The sequence below is a fragment of the Meriones unguiculatus genome, chromosome X (assembly GCF_030254825.1).
Source record: "Meriones unguiculatus strain TT.TT164.6M chromosome X, Bangor_MerUng_6.1, whole genome shotgun sequence".
In the NCBI taxonomy this organism is placed as follows: domain Eukaryota; kingdom Metazoa; phylum Chordata; class Mammalia; order Rodentia; family Muridae; genus Meriones; species Meriones unguiculatus.
Window position 1 is genome coordinate 89,904,390 of NC_083369.1, and position 20,085 is coordinate 89,924,474.

The 20,085-nt window shown below is 44.8% G+C and overlaps 1 protein-coding gene across 13 annotated transcripts in view; it reads left to right on the top strand.

Moving 5' to 3' along the window:
* Positions 1–19,589, top strand: part of Bcorl1 (BCL6 corepressor like 1) — a 64,842-nt gene extending 45,253 nt beyond the window's left edge. For all 13 annotated transcript variants that reach the window (XM_060375108.1, XM_021662524.2, XM_060375109.1 and 10 more), the window contains 6 exons: positions 604–825; positions 3,226–3,392; positions 4,516–4,661; positions 11,961–12,038; positions 13,087–13,237; positions 17,572–19,589. In XM_060375108.1, the coding sequence (XP_060231091.1) occupies positions 604–825; positions 3,226–3,392; positions 4,516–4,661; positions 11,961–12,038; positions 13,087–13,237; positions 17,572–17,854 (1,047 nt within the window). In that variant the 3' untranslated portion in view covers positions 17,855–19,589. The remainder of the gene's footprint in view (positions 1–603; positions 826–3,225; positions 3,393–4,515; positions 4,662–11,960; positions 12,039–13,086; positions 13,238–17,571) is intronic.
* The last annotated feature ends 496 nt before the right edge of the window (positions 19,590–20,085 follow it).

Sequence of the window (20,085 nt, forward strand, 5' to 3'; positions counted from 1 at the left end):
TTTAACTAGTGGATGGCAGAAGCCAACTTCAAACCCAGTCCTGTCTGGCTCCAGATTCTAACAGTCCACTCCCCTGGATAGGCCTGAACATAGTCTTAGTCTATGGTATGATTAAAGATGGGGAGAAGGCCAGTGAGTTTGGATATGGAGGCAGGTCTATACAGTAAGAATGAAGGTGTTGAGAATTGTGACCAACCAGACTGCTGCCTCTGGGTCTCTTGTTCTCATAGTCTATAGACATTGCTTCAGCAAATGGAGATTAAGGCCAGGTAGAAAAATGCATGCCAAGTGCTTGAGAGAAGCTGAGCTGTGTCTATCCAATTCTCAATCCTCCTGTTATGCCATGGTTTATGGAGCTGAGGATCTGATTCTGTTATCATTCACCCATGGAAATGCAGAAGAAGCTTTCTTTATTTTGAGAATAGTTTCACACTGCTGGTGAATAACACAGCCTCCAGTCTCCAAGCCAACAGTAGACTGGGCCACTTGGCATACTCTCAGTAAAGGACAACATGCATATAGGATGTAGTGAGGTGGCTTTGGTAGCCAAATGGCATGACCATGTTGCCTGGCCTGACTCAGGACTTCATTTCTGTTTTACAGAACAAAGGTCGTTGGAGCCAGCAGAAGACACGGTCTTCTAAATCTCCCACTCCAGTGAAGTCCACAGAACCATGCACACCCTCCAAGTACCGAAGTGCTGGCCCAGAAGAGGCCTCAGAGTCACCCATGGCCCGGCAGATTCCCCCAGAGGCACGGAGACTTATAGTGAATAAAAACGCTGGGGAGACCCTCCTACAGCGAGCAGCTCGCCTCGGTTATAAGGTGAGGAAGCTTTCCCTGAGCAGGCAGTGACAGCATGACATTGGCCTGGCCCTTAGGGAGCAGTTATACCACTGGCTCCTATGTGGCCTGAGTCTGGCTGGTCTCCCTCTACTGTCCACATTGCCTCTGAGACTGTCTTGCCCATTATATGGGAAGGTAAGCTCACTGAAATGTCAGTTCAAGGTAAATGCAATTGAAAAGGGAGTACAGTATATCATCCACTACATTCCTAGGCTAGGAAGGGGGTTTGGGGATTTTTGCTTTGTCTTAGGTTACCTGTGTAGGGGTGATTAGGGCTCACACTTTATCTCCTGTAGTTTCTGCTCACTTTGGCTTTCAGTTATAAGCGTCAAGAACATGTTTAATAAGGAAAGCCCTAGCTAACCCACCTGTATTACTTACTTCCTTATGCATAGGAAGATAAGCCAGCAGTTCTGTCTCTCTCTTTCTTCCTCTCATTCTTTCTTGTTTTTGTTTTTGTTTTTTGTTTTTTGTTTTTGAGACAGGGTTTCTCTGTGTAGCCTTGGCTGTACTGGACTCACTCTGCAGACCAGGCTGGCCTGGAAATCACAGAGATCCAGCTGCCCCTGTCTCCTGAGTGCTGAGATTAAAGGGGTGTGCCACCACTGCCTGGCAAAAGCAGCATTTCTTGAGCACTTATTTTATCATATTAAGGACTTTGATTATCGTAAACCTACTGAGGTAGGTTTTATTCCAAAGAAAAGCCTAGATTCAGCAGTATGAAATGATATGGTAAGATATGTATGTGAACCAGGTGGCCATCCCAATCCCGAGGAGGTAGGCAAAGCCGCAATTAAAGGCCAGCCTCAGCTACATAGTGAATTCAAAGCCAGCCTCGACTACCTCTGACTATCTCAAGAAAAAAAAAAAACTAACTAAAATGTGTCCAATATCATTTATGACAATATTTTTTGTCTAAGTTCAAACAAGTCCTGTGATTCCTAAGTGCTGAGGGGTGATTGGACTCCCTCGTTTATCTTGATGAAATTTACTTGAGGCTATTGTATTGGTGTATATGTTAATTCTTTTTTTAATTAGATTTTTATTTTTTATATTAATTACAATTTATTTACTTTGTATCCCAGCATATGTTAATTTCTGCTGTTTGTTGAAACAAATAGCTTTGACTATTTATCTTTACCCCCCCTTCCATGATGTTTTTGTTGGGATTTACTTGTGGATGTGGACTTACCTGCACTCCAGAGGTTGCCTTCTTTATTGGGCTATCTGTACCTATAAGTGTACAGGCTGATATATGCAGCTTTCATGAGGTCCCCATCAAGCAGCCAATTCGCCTTTCTTGAGTATTTAGTATGGTTTCTACATGGCTGCCAGGGAGGACCTGACGATGCACCGAAAACCAGTCTCTGCAGAAGCAGCAAACAAGCGAGCATCGGGGAAGGAGAGAAAAGAGCTGGAATTTGATCTGGGGAAGAGAGGGCATCTATATTAGTGAGATTATAAGAGGTTCAAGTAAAAGCAGTAGGGTGCTTTGTGTGTATAAGAAGCAACACCCCCAGCCCAGGCACACAGAAGTTACCTCCAACCATCCTCTCATCTTGTCTCCCAGTCCTCCTTGAGAGTTCTGACACCAGAACGGTAATGGGTACCATGTTCCAGAAAGCCAGTCACCCAGTGGCACTGCCAACCCCCATCCCAGTTTATTCATAGCTTTATCCCATACTAACGGGAGAACTTAGAGTTCTATCTCTGGTCCTGTCACCTCATCATCTCAGCCCCAGGAAGGTAGGCATTACCCAAGGCTAAATGATAGAAGTGTATTGTGGGGCTAGAGGTATAGCTCAATTGCTTTCCACAAAGCCCTGGGCTCAATTCCCAGCACTGCATTAATTGGAAGGAGTGGTGCATGCCTATAATCTAAGTATTCTGGAGGCAGAGATAGGAGACTCTAAAATTCAAGATCATCCTTGGCAATATAGGAAGTATAAGAGCAGCCTGAGCTACAATGAGATCCTGTCTCAAAGCAAAAATTGAATTGTGCTTGGTGGGGTGACTGGAATTTATGATCCTGTCAAGAACAGAGCTCCCCATCCATGTCATATGAAGCTCAGAAAGGTGAGTTCTGGGCAGCAGGGGATCCTCACCGAGTACCTTATCCCAGGGATCACCACCCAGATGAGTACTCTTAGCTATAAGAAATGTCTAACTCCTCCCAAGAGAACAGCTCAGAGCTAGGGCCCTGGTAATGAAGACTGAGGACTAACTGTTTACAGAAGATTTTGAATTGTGGCTTTTGTCTCCTCATAAAAAGGACAGGCTATGAGACTTGGCACATAACTTGTGGAGTGGTGAATCTAACAGGGATGATTCCAAAAATGAGACCTCTCTTTGCTCACAGACCTGTCCCCATCCCCACAGGACGTCGTTCTCTACTGCCTCCAAAAGCATAGCGAGGACGTGAATCATCGTGACAACGCAGGCTACACAGCCCTGCACGAGGCCTGTTCCCGGGGCTGGACTGATATCCTGAACATCCTGTTGCAACATGGGGCTAATGTGAACTGCAGCTCACAGGATGGCACAAGGCAAGAAGGCTGCTCCTCTGCCAAGTCTCCAACTTCAGTTCAGTCCTCCACTCCAGAGGTCTTACTCTAGGCTGGATATTTGCAGCATGTTCAGCTGCTGCTGGCAAAAAGGCTTTGACCAGGAACCCTTTTGAAAGGATTTCTTTGGGCTGAAAGTAACCTGTTTAGGGGCAGGAGCTGATGAGTCCTCAGTGGCCAGTCCATGCTGGACTCAGGAAAAGCTGAGGTTGTTCAGGGTTTATCCTGTCTCATGCAAGGTCCACTCAACCTTCCTGAATAGCATCCTGGTGGGCCACTTATCTCATGTGGAATTGATGCCTTAGGATCAAAGCAGAAAACTAATATTGGGGTGACAGTCCAGATTTGGATTTTTAATTTGATATCTATGCACGTAAGAAATTAGCTTCCTGGCTCTGTGAGATTGGCCTAGTATGTAAAGGCACTTGCCATCAATCTTGCCTAACAATCTTGGCTTCCACATCATGGAAGGAGAAAACGGATTCCTGAAAGTTGTCTCCTGACTTCCACACACATTCATGCCTACATACAGGCACAGTGAATAAACAAATGCAATAACATATTAATGTATACACATACACAAACATTAAGTACTTGCTGTGTCTTAGAGAAGTTACACCTGTTCCCCTCGGTTCTACCAAAGGATCCTACTTCAGGAAGGATCCCGGGGGAGCTGCAGAGCAAGTAGAAAGACCCAGATCAAAATGTACAGTCTGTGTGCTTGGCTGATACCTGGTGTGGAGTCTCCCTTCATACCACTACCCTTAAGAAGCCACCTGGGTCTGTCCTCTTCAACAGCCACCCACATCCTTAATTTCAACTTCCACCAGGGACTACTGTACCAGTAGATCTATACTGTATTCTAGATACTGTCTGAATATGCAGGGGAGCACAAAGTGGGGATTAACATGAGAGAAGAAAAAGAGCTTCACAGAGATGATATGTAGAGTTGTAGGCCAAATGTGGCTCCTCTGCTCTCTTTCCTATGTTACATTGGGATTACCCTGAGGTCACCGTGCTATCATCTCCCTCCCCTTCCCCCTAATATGGTAACCTGAAAGTTCCCCTTAAGTATTAGAGTCCTGACCCTATATGACTTTCACAGGCCAGTTCATGATGCTGTGGTCAATGACAACCTGGAAACCATCTGGCTCTTGCTGTCCTATGGAGCTGATCCCACCCTGGCTACCTACTCGGGTCAGACAGCCATGAAGCTGGCCAGCAGCGATAGCATGAAGCGCTTTCTCAGTGGTAAGCATGGACCAGAATTGTAGCCAGAATCCCCAGGGTTGGCCTTGGGCTCCTCAAATGAGGGGCCAGTCTTCAATAACTGTCTAGACAGCTCCCACGAGGGGTGTTCACCGTCTTCAGCATTCCTTCAGTGTCTTGGAAATTTCTAGCTACTTTAAAAAGTCCCTTGCTGTGAGTGTCCACATCACTACCTGTGAGGCCCTCACATCCTACATGGATTCATTTCACCACCAGGTGTCTGGAGCGAGCCTCCTGATGGGACACTGGCTATACTCTTAGCTGAGAGCAAGATATGTTGACCTGTGCTATGAATGGAATGTCAGTGGTAGGGAACGGATTATCTCTATTCTGCTGTCTCTGTAATATCTCCTTGATTATAATTAAAGTGGTGCCTCTGGGACCCTTCCTGAAGCTTTATTCTTTATGACCTTTCTCCCATGCTAACTTTGATATTTCCTGTGCATTCCAATATTCCCCTCCTCTCCAGTCCTGTCTCTTCCCCACCCTCCACCTCCACAAGCCACTGCATTGATTTTTCTCTCTAGTAGGTAGCACTATGTCTGCCAGTAGGCAGTTGCTCTGACTGAGTTGGACAGGTGGGATGGAGGATTAAAGAGAGGAATCTAGTTTGAGTGTACTTAGGGTTAGTTCCTTCTTTATCTCAGGGTATTGGAACCTTCCATTTTTTTGTGACATCAGATTGCCTGAGTGATAAATGCTGTAGTTGGGAGTTCCTGCTGTGACTTCAGTTGTGGTAGAATAGTCTGTTGCCTCCTCTCACCCACACTTAGTCAAGTATACCTGCCAATGATGCAGTCCTCAGTTTCTAGGTAGAGTCATGCTTACTTAAGAAAGGTTTGCTACCAGGCTGTGGTGGCACATGCCTTTAATCCCAGCACTCAGGAGGCAGATGCAGGTAGAGCTCTACCTGGTCTACAGAGTGAGTTCCATGACAGCTAGTGCTACACAGAGAAATCCTGTCTCAGAAAGAATAAAAGAAAGAAAGAAAGAGAGAGAGAGAGAAAGGAAGAAAGAGAGAGAGAGAGAAAGGAAGGAAGGGAGGGAGGGAGGGAGGGAGGGAGGGAGGGAGGGAGGGAGGGAGGGAGGGAGGGAAGAAAGGAAGGAAGGGTAAATAAGTAGCTGATAATGGGAAAAGTAAGAGAACCTATACTAAAGGCTCCCATGGAAGGAAAAAAAGGTGAGGAATATGATTTTTATATTGTAGAGGCTGCAAAGAGGCAACAGGATGACAAGTGGCATAGGACAGTTTTGAGTTGTGATCAGCCAACCTCTAGACAGTGATCTTCACTAGTCCCTGAAGTATATGTCTTTCCAGCCTTCCTTAACCCACAGGCTGAGGGACTGGAGGCTTCCTTTTCCACTTTCTTACCCTGACTCTGGTTCCTTGAGCATCTGGTCATCATGAGACACAGTTACTTAAGGATTTCTTTTGATTAATCACTTAGTGTAGGCCAGTGATGACTGGTACTCCCTTTAGCACAGGTGCCCCAAGGATTCAGCATCTGTAGCATCCTCCCACATGTGCATAGCCATGTACATTCTATCTTAGATGCCAGTGTGGCTCTGTGCACTCTGGAGTCCCAGGACCAAGTATGGACTAGCATCTCTACAACATGCCAGTGCAATGATGGCATTGCGTGAAGCTTTGTCTTTCATGCTTGTCTAATAGGAGGGCTATAGTAATACCTCTGGCTATTTTATTGAATAAATGAAGAGGAATTTCTTCCCTGATCTCTTATCTAAAACTCTAAAGGACTTTTATGTTGACACTTTAGGGGTGAGGGTTGAGACAGGGTCTCTTTATGTAGTCCTGGCTATTCTGGAACCTGTTATATAGACCAGACTGGCAGCCTCTGCCTCTTGAATACTGGAATTTAAATGCTTGGACCACCACACCTGGCTGACCCTATTTTTAATGGCTGAAACAAAATGAGAAATAAGTACTTCTTCTCTTTTGTTTCTACAAACTCATCCTGATCTCCTAGATAATCTTAAAAAGAAAAAACTTTTTTGAGACAGGGTCTCATTATGTGGCTCTGATTGGCCTGGAACTTGCTATGTACACCAGGCAAGCCTCAAACTCAGAGGTCTGAACTTTTGTCTTAAATAATATCCACTTGCCTATGGCCCCTGAGTTCTGGAATTAAAAATGTGTACCACCACACACATCTAAAAAGATTTTTAAAACGTGTGTGTATGTATATAATATGTGTGTGTGTATGCATGAATGCCACAGCCCGCGTGTGGAGACTTTCAGTGGACAGCTTTCAGGAGATCAAACTTAAGTCATCAGACTTGTGCAGCAGGCACTTTTGCCCCCTGAGACATCTCAATGACATCTCACTGACACTACCCCCTTTCCTAACAAAAAGTGCTTGTTGCTGTTGCCGAATCTACAGACTTTTCTGAACTCTGGTGCTCTTGCCTATCTGGCGGGCATCTTTGTTCAGGGACGTGTTTCCCAATTCATGGGCCTGGAAGTCATGATCCAAGGGAGTGGGGCAACACTTCTCCATGTAGTGGTAGGGCTCTTGTTATTAGGGAAAGTTCTAACAACCTGGCTTCAGACCTTGCTATGATCCTCCAGCGGAGGCAGGCATTTACAGAAGTCAGCAGGTCCCCCAGGCAGGGAGGACTTAGGCCCCAAAGCTTTTTCCATATTCTGTAAGCATCAGGCTTGTGCCTTGTGTATAGCTTTAAGCTTTTCCCACTGTATGCAAGGCTCTTGTTCTGGAATTGTTGCATAGGACTGAACACTTTTAAGCCCCCCAAAGGAACATCACTATTTCCAGAGTTCCTGTTGCAAGTTCCATAAAACAGTGATTGACCTGGCTTATAAATGTGACTCCCTTAAGTTGGGCTGACTCCAGCCAGGCCCATTTCTTCTGACCTCATGGAGGGGAGGGGAGGTAGTGTATAGTAGTACTTCATTTGTTCTTCTCCCCATCCATTTATTGAGCTCCTGTTCTGTTTTGGATGATAAAGGCCAGACAGTAAACCCTTTCTACCTTTTTGTGGGGCCTGGAGCATGGAGCTGTCCAACCCCCACCCTCCTGGAGACCTTTGAAAGGCTTTGCCTTGGGTCCAGATTACTAATTTACCTTTGACCCTTTAGAAAAGAGAGAGAGAGAGAGAGAGAGAGAGAGAGAGAGAGAGAGAGAGAGAGAGCAACAGCCGATCTAGCTGAGGAGGAAAACCCAGGTCTGTTTTCAGGAAAACACCTGGGTTTTCCTCCTCTGTGGAAAAGAACACAGATTGGAAGGAACTGTGTAGATTGAGGCATTAGAGAAGATATGGGAACTTCTTTTCCTTTCACTGATGAAAGGGTTAGCCATTGACCATTCAAGATCACCAGAGCACAGATTTTTTTTTTTTCAATGCCAGGGACCTCTGTGATATGATTCACGTGAAAGACAGCTTGTTTATTGCTTTTCTCCTTTAATGTTCCTCAGCTGGTGATTTATCTGGTCAGGAGGGATATGATAGGATGCTAAGATCTAGAGAAAATCTCCTGGCTGCCACTCCATACATGGTAACAAGGGACTCTGTGCTTAACAATGAGGTATGGAGGGTGCTTTCCATCAAAAGTTGTTGGATAAGATTGATGGAGTAAGATTATTAATTGATAAAATTAATGATCCCAAAGTGATCAGTTCAGTGGCCTTTAGTTCGTTTGCAGCATTCCAGCCACTATTGTCTAGTTCTGAAACATTATCATCGTCCTACAGAGAATCTTGTACCAGTTAAGTGTTTGTTTCCCATTGCCACTTCTTCTCAGCTCCTGCCAGTTACCAATCTGCAGTCTTGTCTCTGTGGATTTACCTATTCCAGACATTTCATAGAAATGGAATCCTGCAGCCCTGGGGCTTCAGTGTCTGGGCATAGTCATGTAGTATATTGGTTTCGTAGTCCATCTATATGCTAGCATATTTCAGTACTACATTCCTTTATAAAATTCTCTTTCTCCCTCCTTTATCCCCTAGTCCACCCTTATGTGTGTGTGTAGGTTAAAGGACAAGTTGTGGGAATTGAGTCTGTCCTTCCATGTGGGGCCCTGGGATTGAACTCAGATCTTTAGGCTTGGTAACAGATGCCTTTATCTACTGAGACATCTCTCTGGCCCTACATTCTTTTTTATGCTTGACTAATAACGTGTCAGTGTGTGTGTACGTGCCATTTTTATCTGCTCATTCATGCATAGCATTTGCACTATGTCCATCTTTTAGTTTTTCAGTACAGCTTTGATCATGCATACACAAATACTTGTTTTAATACTCATTGTCAACTCTGTTGCATGTATACTTAGAAGGGGAATGCATAGGTTCAGGGCACTTTTTCACACTAAGGAGAAAATCTTGAAAGTTTGGTGAGGATGGAGAAAGAATCAAAGAAAAGGAAGGCCATGCGTTTTGATGGTGTCATATCTGAGGCGTGTGCATTAAAAGTACACCACCAATTGACTTGCCATTTCTCTGTCACTTACGGGCTGTTCCAACTTTAGCATCTTTGCTCATGCCAGTTGACTTTGGGCTATCTCAAAAAGGCAAGTTCACCTGTCCACAACAAAGCTTTACAGACAGTGGAGAAAATTAAAGGAATGTGCTGTGGGCTCTGACAGCAGTGCCTAGTGAGGAGCCCCAGGAATGTGGTCAGCTTGACTTGCTCTGATGGAATCCGTGTGTGACTGGAGTAGGGGTGACAAGGGCAAGAGAGTACGTATTTTTTGGCAGGCTGCTTAAGCCAGCCCTTGGTGTCTCACTTTATAGTATGTCTCTCTTTCCACTCTCCCTTCCTCTTCTCTCTCCTTTCCTAGTATGTTTAGTAAGCTCTTCTTAGGTACCAGCATGGGAGAGACAATAGTGAACAAAATAGACCTGGTTCCTGCTTTTGTAGAAATAAGGACCTCCTTTCTTTACTTCCCAACAAAGCATAGGACTAGACTTAGTAGACAGACACTTAACCAACAGACACTTCTGGAAGGAAGCCCTTCTGACTCAGGCAGTACAGTGTACAGGAGAGTAGGGAGGCAGCAGGACCTCAGGTTTTATGTAGCATGTGCAGAGGTCTAATCTACATGACTTAAGGTTTTCCACACCGCTATTACTTTGAAAGCTGTTCCCTGGTGCCTTTCCAGTGGGAGCAGTAGCTCTTCATGTTCCAAAACATGGCTAAGAAAGGAGTAGCTTCGGTACCTTGCATTAACAGACCGTTCTTGCCGCTGGATTGCCAGAGGAGAGGCATTGGGTGGCAGTGGTATTTTCCAGTGAAGGAAGCAAGCTGTGAGAAATAACTGCTAAAGTGGTCACCCTCATCTTCTTGCATTCTTTGGACTCTCTTCTTTCTTTTTGCCTAGGTGCTACTTGAGAGTTGGTAGCAGTCACCGACAGCTCAGTCAACCTACTGATTGTACTATTTGGTACAGTGGCAACTTCCTAGCTGTGCACTTGCAGACAGCACATTTAATTTTGTCAAGAAAGCCAGTTATGCCTGCTTTGTATCTGGGTGGGAATAAAAGGTAAAACTGGTCATGAGCTGATGCTAGGAAACAAGGAGGCTGAGGGTGACCTGAGGTTCATCTTTAGAGTTAGGAAACAAAAGTTAGGTTTTAAAATTCTTTAATTGTGGTAGTATATACATAGAAGACCTTCAACTTTAGCCACATCAGACAACTGGGTGATGGAGGGATGTCAGTTTACAGTGTTGTACAACAATCACCACTATCTGGCTTCAGTACTTGTCACTGAAGAGGGAAGCCCCAGCTCCATTCTTAGTCACTTCCCTCACCCACTCCCACACTGATCCTCAGTCTGTTTTCTGTCTTACTGGCCTTGACTAGTCAGGACATTTCATTGAGATGGATTTATATAATATGTAATATGTGGTCTTTGTAACTGATCCTTACACTTAACATCATATTTTCAGGGTTCATCTATGTGACATAGTGGTTCTCTGTTCTATGGCCTTTTGTTTTAGTTACCATCCATGTTGTTCATTTTTATGGTTTATTTTATTCTGTATGGACATTACCTCATTTTGTGTATCCATTAATCCCTTGATGGACATTTGGGCTGTTTCCAGCTTTTGACCATCATGAATAGAGCGATCTCCATTCATGTATATGAAATTTTGTTTGAACACCTGCTTTCAATTCTCTTAAAAGTTAATTTATTTTTTTTTTGTGTGTATGCATGTATGTGTGTCTCCCTTACAGGCCACATCATGTGTGTAGCAATCAGTGGGCAGATTTGGGGGTGCTGGTCATATCTCCTTGTTTTACAGCAGAATCTGTTTTTGTTGCTGTGATTCCAGCCTAGTTGGTCCTTGAGCTTTTAGTTGATCCTCCTGTCTCTACTTTGAGTCTAGACATTGGGGTTCTGGAACTATAAACAATTACTACCACACACAGTTCTTCCCTTGCCTTCAAGGATCACATTCAAGTCACCAGGCATGTGCAGCAGGCACTGTTACCTGTTAAGCCATTCTCTAGCACCTTGTCTTGAGCTCTTTTGGGTAGAAGCAAAAGGGATTTTGTTATTTGGTTTTCTTTTGTTTTGCTGAGACAGGGTTTCTACTAGTGGCCCAAGCTGGCCTCAAACTCAATTCTCATGAATCAGCCTGCTGAGTAGTAAGGACTGTGTGTTCCTGTGTGTGTGTTCGTGTGTGTGTGTGTGTGTGTGCGCGCGCGCGCGTGCATGCATGTGCTGCCATACCTAGCTTTACTGATATTTATGTATTTTTGAGCTATAAATCAATCTTAGAATTTTGCACATGCTAAGCACGCATTCTGTGACTGAGCTACTCCCATAGCTACTTAGCTATAGGGTTCTATCTATAGAGAAATGCCCTGTGCTCTTTGAAACTGAGGTCCCCAAGCTACACACCTAAGGCTGATATGTAAAAGAGAGAAAAGGCCCAGTGGGGACTGGAGACTATACATATCACAGCTTCCTCCAACCAACTCTTGACATATAGGAATGCAGAGACAATGCTGCCAAATCTTCAAAGTTTTATCTTTGTTACATAAAATGTTGGAAATCTAATTTTAATTTAAATCCCCTTGTTTTAAAATACTAATGCTGGAGGCTATTTTTTTTTCTTTTGGTAAAAACTAGGCCATATATCAGTGGGCTATGTGGGCCTTCTCCTTGCTTGCAATCTGTTGTGAACAGGAAGTGGACCTCTTTCCTGTCACCCCTGGTCCTTCTTTCCCACCTCTTTCCCCCTACAGGTAATCCTGGAGATTTCCTCACTGTCTCACACTTTCTCTATTTTCATCAGATCACCTCTCAGATCTTCAGGGCAGAGCAGAGGGCGATCCTCGTGCATCCTGGGATTTTTACAGCAGTTCTGTGTTGGGTAAGTTCTAAGTGGAAAGAATCATGGGGTATGTCTCAGAGATAGGAACCCCACTGTGGATGCTGCTTTTCCTACATGGTAGTAGCTTTACAGGCCCTTTCAGCCCTTTCCCCTCAGACTCAAGAGGCACTAGTTTGAAGCCTGAGTTGCCACAAGGATTTGCATAAAGTCATCTTCTTCTGCCTTCTACCTCTCCCCACCCTGGGTGCTTTGCAAATCCTAGTGTTACCTCTTTTGTTACTGCTCAAACCGTAGAGGATGTCAATCTGGCAACTTTCATTCTCTTTCACTCTGCCCCTAAGATGAAGTCCTCATTCATTTGTTTTATTTTCTTCTCTGGGTTTGGTTTTGTTTGCCTTTGCTTTGTTTTTTTGAGACAGGGTGTTACTATGTAAGTCTGGCTGGCCTGAAACTCACAAAGATCCCTCTGCCTCCAAAGAACAGGGGTAAAGGTGTGGGCCACCATGCTGGGTTCAGCCCTTGTTTTTGAGACTACTGCTGTCCTGAACCCTTAACATTCTGGCCCAAGCATCATTCAGTAGAAAGATCAGTAACCTTTGTCTGTGATCATCGGGCATTTGTCCAGTGAGCCAGGGGCTGAAGATTAAAAGCAGAAAGTTGGGCTGAAATAGACCCAAATGATTGATTGGGGAGGGTACCTTCTGAGTCCCTGAATCAGGCCATGAGGTGGCTTGGGGAACTTATAATCAGAAGATAGTTGTTTTATTTTACTTTAGCCCTTGATGGCTGCTAGTGTCTTCTGTCTTTCATATGAAACAACTGAGTTGCCATCCTTCAGAGCACTTTACTTTTTACAGTCAGAGGGTAGAGAAGGATAATGGACTTCTGGCCACAACCCATTTTCTTCCAATACTAAAACTTTCATATGCCCTCTTGAGGATGCAGGCCCAGTAGTCAATCCAGCTAGGGAACTGTGGCCTTGTATTCATCTCCTAAGCAGCTCCTTTATATTCCTTTATCTGGCTGGAGCTTTTTCTTCCTTTCAGTTTTGTGCTTGTAGCTGATTCCCTGTGTACTCACCTTACAGAGAAAAAAGATGGGTTTACCTGTGACCTTCTCCATAATCCTCCTGGGAGTGCCGAGCAAGGAGATGATTCAGAACAGGATGACTTCATGTTCGAACTCTCAGACAAGCCTCTTCTCCCTTGTTACAACCTCCAAGTGTCAGTGTCCCGTGGGTAAGTGTCTGGGAAGTCTACAGGGATTGTGTGACAGTATCCTGGCAACACAGGTGGCTACCTCCTAGAGTAGGCGGAGCTCCCCAGAAGGAAGTGAAGACTGTCTGGAGAATGAGTGCTAGAGCAGAGGCAAGATGCTCGACTCCTCCAGTCCAGACAGAATGTAGTTTATATCCAAACTCAAGGTTCACAGACTTCTAGAGCTATATCTTGGCTATCAACGTGATGCATTTCCAGGCCTGCAAATCTGAAGAATTTTGTGCACTGTTGCTGTGTTTAGGTGATAATCTAGGAAATATTTGGGATGATGAACTATTAGAATCTCTGGGACATTTTTTTGTAGTTTCTGGGGACAACTAGAAAGAGTATTTGCAATTGAGACTCCAGGAAAAGCCAAGTTGTCATAGCTTGGGATCCATTAGGATTCATAAGCAGTCCACAGCATAGGCATTTGTAGCCTTAGAATCAGTAAGGTGATTGGCACTGCAGGGTCAGATGACTGTGCCTACTACATGGGAACACCTGTTCCTTGAAGGCTAGAGTATACATGACACCTTGCATTAGACTGAGCCTAACTGACTCTTCGTTAAGAAGGGAGTTTGTCAGCTTTCAAGACCATGCATTGTGATGGCTTTTCCAATGCATCAGCATGTGGAAGTGCTAGGTGGGTTAATAAGAATGCTTCATAAGGACACTGGAGAGGTGGGTCATCGATTTAGAGCACTTGGAGAGGGCCCAGATTTGAATCTCAGCACCCACATGGCAGCTTACAACCATATATAACTCCACTTCCAAGGGATCTGATGCCCTCTTCTGGCCTCCAATCACATATGTGGTGCATATACTTGCATGCAAGAAAACCCTTATACATATGAAATATATATATATATATAAAATTTTTTTTAATGCAGTATCACTTAGCTTTTTGTTCATAGCCTCCTTGTCCTTCTGGGCAGAAACTCATCCCAGAGGACTGGGCCTCTGAGAATTCTTCCAAAGTATTCAGCACCTCCTTGTCTGAAACATGAGCTTGGGCCACAGGCAGTAAAAGGACCTAGGGACAGACCATGAGCAACCAAGGGCCACATGCCACCCTGTAAGCCAGGGGGTTATGGGTGATTTGCCTATATGTGTATTTGTGTAGTGTGTGTGTGTGTGTGTGTGTGTGTGTGTTGCCTGAAGAGGCCAGAAGAGAGCATTGGGTTTCCTGGAATTGGAGTTATATACAGTGAGCTAAGCCACCATGTAGATGATGGGAATTGAACCCAGGTCCCCTGGAAGAGCAAAGAGTGCTTATAACTGTTGAACTATCTCTCCGGCCCTTTTATCCTCACATTCTTTGAAGGAGATAGTCCACAAGTATATGGTATTGATTGTCACTTTCTCTTAGCCTAGAGCACTCCATTGCCTAATTTTATGATGTTGGCAGACTTTGCCATCACATGGAAGAAATGTTGAATTTTAGGGAAAATGACTATGAGTATAAATAGGTGAGGGTGTTTTTTGTTGTTGATACAAGATCTTTACGTATCCCTGGCTGGCCTAGAATTCATTAAGAAGTAAGTCCAGGCTGACCTCAACCCACCTGCCTTAGCATCCCAAGTGATGTAATTTCAGACTTGAACCACCATGCCCAGCTGGAGAGGTGTTTTAGATACTGCATGAAATGATTGATTTCATAAGCGTGTTTTATGTACTGGATCAAACTTTGAGATCCACAGCACAGATAGCTCTGGCCTTCCAAAAAAGACAGTGAGTGTAGTACACTGATAAGTATGCAGTTAACTTTAATAAAAGACCAGATTCCTAAGCAGGTTTGTTACTATAAAAAGAATGTCAAATGAAAAATTAAAAGTTCAGTCTGGGGTGCTGCAGAGCTGGCTCAGAGGTTAATAACATTGGCTGTTCTTCCAGAGGTCCTGAGTTCAATTCCCAGCAACCACATGGTGGCTCACAACCATCTATAGTGAGATCTGGTGCCCTCTTCCAGTACACAGGCACACATGCAGGCAGAATGCTGTATAAGTAATAAATGAATTTTTTTTTTAAATAAAAAGTTCATTCTATCTTGAGCTCTATTCCTAGGCACTAGAGAAGACCACAGTTTTATGTCGATTTTGTAGCCTTTTGGAAATGGGCTGTTGGACCTATCATAATAGGGCTGAGAACCCATTGTCATGTGGCCATAGAAGATGTACTGAAACAATCAGTTACTTTGAGGTTGTGTAGTTTTGAAATGGCATCTGAGCTGGGCTAAATAAAGGAGAGGCATAGGGCTGGCATGAGCCAAAAGCACTGCAATAGAAAGGCTCAGGTAGTTCAGAAAGGGAAAGCCAGATATATTGGTACACACCTTTAATCTCGGCACTAGGAGACAGAGGCAGGCAGATCTTTGTGAGTTGGAGACCAGCCTGGTCTACAGAGAGAGTCACAGGTGAGCTTATATGAGATCCTCTCTCTCAAAGAAAGGATAGCTCCGAGGTTAAGAGCACTGGCCTGTAGGACCTCTGTTCAATTCCTAGCACCTATATGGTAGCCCACAGTTGTCTGTAACTCCAGTTATAGGACATCCAACATCTTCTGCAGGCACCAGGTGTATTAAAAAAAAAAAAACAGATATACATCAGGCAAAACATCTATATAAATTTAAAAAAAATCTGTTTCTGGTAGGACAGGGGCTGCAGTGTGGGCAAGTAAATGTGAGGAAGCTGGAGATGGAGTTGAAGAAGTTGAATTAGGCTTATCTTTGGGCAGTCTGGCTTACTATTACACTAAACCATTAGAACTTGCTGGGTGGGCTAGAGAGATGGCTCAGAGGTTAAGAGCACTGGCTGTTCTTGCAGAGGTCAAAAGTTCAATTCCCAACAACCACTTGGTGGCTCACAACCATATATAATGAGATCTGGTGCCCTCTTCTGGCCTGAAGGAAGAACACTGTATATATAATAAATAAATAAATCTTTCTAAAAAAAAAAGAAGAAGAAGAAGAAGAAGAAGAAGAACTTGCTCAGTGACTTAGAACTTAACTCTGTTGACCGGACTGGACTTGGATTCATAGAGATCTGTCTGCCTCTGCTTCCCAAGGGCTAGAATTAAAGGCAGGTGCCTCCATGCCTACCTGCTATTTTATTTTTAATTGTGTATATATATGTAAATTTGCATGTGGGTATGGGCACATAAGTATGGGTACCTGAGGACATCAGAGGTGTCAGATTTCCTGGAGCTGGAGCTGTAGTTACAAGCCACCTGATGTGGGTGCTCACTTCAATTTGAGCACTCTAGAAGATCAAAGCTAACCATTGAACCCCAAGTTTTATTTTTTTAATTTTTGTTATTTTTGCTGGAAGCATAGGAGAGTCATTGAAATCTGTTCAGTGAGGGGAATAGAGGATCAAAATTTTCTTTTTAGAAAAGAGAATCCAAGGGATTCTTTGTCTTACTTTCTGCTCAGCACCTCTTTCTTTAACCTACGTACTTAACCCTGTATTAAAATAGCTTTATTAACCCCTTCCCTCATCAAGGGAAAGGATTCAACAGAGACAGACAGAACAAGTCTAAGGCTGGTGTACTGTATAGCCCAGACTAGAAGTGGCAAAGGTTGGAAATGACACAATGAAAGTGGCTAGGGGGGAGAACTGTAAACTGGGAACACTAACTGGGGAGAATACAGTCCTTCCTGGTTTAAGCCCATGGAAGTGCTTGGCTGGTGATCAGCCTCTGCAGTACCCCTCCCAGCTGTCCCTAGGCTGCTGCCCAGTCTCAGATGTGTTGCACAAGGACAGACTGGCTGTAATGTGAGCCTGGGGCCTGCAGAAACATTGGTGCTGCCGCTGCTAGAGGGGAAAAAAAAAAGTTGTCTAATGCATTCCAGAGCCAAAGAGAAATGCCTTTTGGATTACCCACAGTTTAGGCCTTTCTCCACAGCTCCACCTCTACTAGGGATGATCTAGAACAAGTGAGATCAGGAGAGGGAAGCCAGGCAGGGATGTCTACAGCAGGGGTCAGGAAAATATGGCCTGAGCAGAGAGTAAATGGCAGGCCATGGGATGGTAGGCTAAGTGCCAGGGAAAGCCTTAAGAGGCCTGTTTTTCCCTGGGCTTGCCCTTTGTGGAAGAGCTAGAAGCCAGGGCACATATTGTGTTATCCCAGCTGCACTCCAGAAACTTGTGGTCTTATGGGAGGTTACAGTAAGTCTCAATAGGAAGTATGGGGTGGGGGTTGGACTGTGGGAGTCACTTGGTCTCCTGGCTTTCTGTAGTACTTCTGGAGCCTCACGCATCCGCCCCACGCATCCTCCTGAGCCTGCTTCCCTAACTTCATCTTTGCCTTTCCAGACCCTGCAACTGGTTCCTCTTCACCGATGTCCTGAAGAGGCTGAAGCTGTCCTCAAGAATCTTTCAGGCCAGGTTCCCGCACCTTGAAATCACCACCCTGCCCAAGGCTGAGTTCTGCCGGCAGGTGGCCTCAAGTCAGCTGCTCACCCCTGCTGAGAGGCCTGGGAGCATGGAGGACAGATCTCCCCCAGGCACTTCTGAGACTGTGGAGCTGGTGCAGTATGAGCCAGAGCTGCTGCGGCTCCTAGGGTCTGAGGTGGAATACCAGTCCTGGAACAGTTGACGGAAACAGCCCCTTCCCGTTCTTCTTTCTCCTTCGAGTTCACCCTTCCCCCACTGCCCATGTCTCCCCCACCGAGCACCAGACTGCAGAATGAGGCAATAATACGGACCAACAAGAAGCCGCCTTATCAATGCCAGCATTAGTGACTGGAACTTTTTTTTGTCTGTTTTGGGTTACAGTTAGTTCTCATCTTTCTGTTGTGGTTGGTGATGGGGGTGGAAAGTTGAACTCCACTTCTGAAGACAAGAGGTCTAGAGATGGTCAGAGGTGGCCACCAGGGTCCCTTTTTGGACTATGCTTATGACCAAGACCAAACATGGGCCTGGTTGGCTGTGGCCTGTCCTAAGGAGAAATGAGAAAAGCCCAAATCTCTGAGTGCCCCTCTCTGTCTCCCTGTGCTCTTCTGTCTTCCATAGTATTTATTTTATTAGTATTTAATTTGTATTGTTTCATTGGTTTCTGAAAGTCTGTATCACTGTGATGATTTTGAGACAACTTGTTGTATTGAGGGACTTTACCTCCTTTCCTTTTTCTTTCCGGATAAGCTTTGGGGATGTTCCCTCCCTCTTAAGAACATTATTCCCAGGTTGTCTTTCTCCACTTGGGGGAGAGAGCAGGGTGAGGAAGGATGGGGGGGGGAATCATCATAAGACTGAACATCCTGGCTGCTGCTGGCCCAGAGCTGGGGGGCTGGGGGCAAATCCCTGGCCTTTGGTGCTCCCCCACCCCCTATCAGTTTGCCCCACCCCTGCCCTTTGTAGCAGCTCTGCCATCTTGAGATTAGTGTTTACTGGGGAGAGGGGCTCCTGAGTTAATCCAGTAAAGGCAGGTTGAGAATAGGCCTGCGGTAAGGCTGCCTCCCTCACTGTTCCACTCAGAGTGCACAGTATGAAGTTGTTCTGGCAGCTTTTGCCCTGCACCCCTCCCCTATTTGGCTCACCCAACCAACCCTGGGCTCCCCATCTTGAGATACTGAGCCTTTCATCTCCCAGCCTTTGCCTTGCCATCCCTACATGGACATCCAGCACTCTTTACCCCTCTCTCCTCCACCTGCTCCTCATTTTTGGAGTCTGTAAAGGGCCCTGGGACTAACTAGGCAAGAGGAGGGACCAGTCTCTAGCCTGGTTCCCCACCCACTTGGGGACTTATAGCTGAGTGAGTGGCTTGTGGGCCTTCAGATGCCCAGTGTTAGATCTGTTACAGAAGAGAGGGAGGGAGGAAGAGCAGCTTGGGTTGTTTCCCTGGCCTCTGCCCTCCGTGGCATTGTCTTTCCCACTCTTCTTATTTTTCTACCGATTGCTATTTTTCCGAACGATCCTTGTAGAAAGTATGTACCATCCAAAGGCAGGAGGGCCTTGCTCTGGTTGGCTCTGGATGGAGATGGTACAGTTTTATTGTACAGGTGCTAAACAACAACAAAAGAAGAAAATGAAAAAAAAAAGACCAAAAAAAAAAAAAAGGAAAAAAAAAGCCAATTTGGGGATGGGACAGTCTGTTTTCTGGAGGCTCCTGACCCATTCAGGAGCATTATTTCTTAGCTGTGTTGTTTTTTTGTTCCCAGGGGAACTTTTGGGCCCCCTTCTATAGGACAGCCCCATTATCCTACCCAATTGGTTTTGAACAACTGTTTTCTCTTTTTAACAACAAAATTTATATATATATATGTATGTATATATGTATGTATGTATGTATACATACATATATATATATAAAGTTGAGGGGGTTTGGATTTCAATTTTCTTTGTTTTTTGAGATTTATGATACTGTGTGGTTTATTTTGTTTAGTGTTTGCCTTTTTTTTTTTTTTTTTTTCATTTCGGTGTGTATTCTGGCTGCCCTTTATGTTCCGTTTTAAGCAACTGGCTGTGGAGTCAAAAACACTTGCATACTGAAAAACCTGTGTCAGGGCCTTTGTTTCCTGTTCTCACTTTTCCCATTTGTGGCTTTTGGGGAGTTAAGTGGTCCCTAGATATACATTGGGTGAAAGGGAGTCATAATAGAGCTTTGGGTCATTGGGTTGGGTGGGACTGTGGAAAGGAAAGGCAGGAGCATGTCCCTGCAGCCCTGGCAACCTGAGGGAAAATAGTCCAATTTGGGGTTGCTTTGACTTAGAAATGTGGAAAGGGCGTTCCTTGTTTGCAACTGTAGTAACAGGAATAGAGGAGGGGCCCCTTTGGCTGCTGGGTCAGTGGTGTGATCCTCTCTAATCCAGCCAGAAATCATCTATCTCC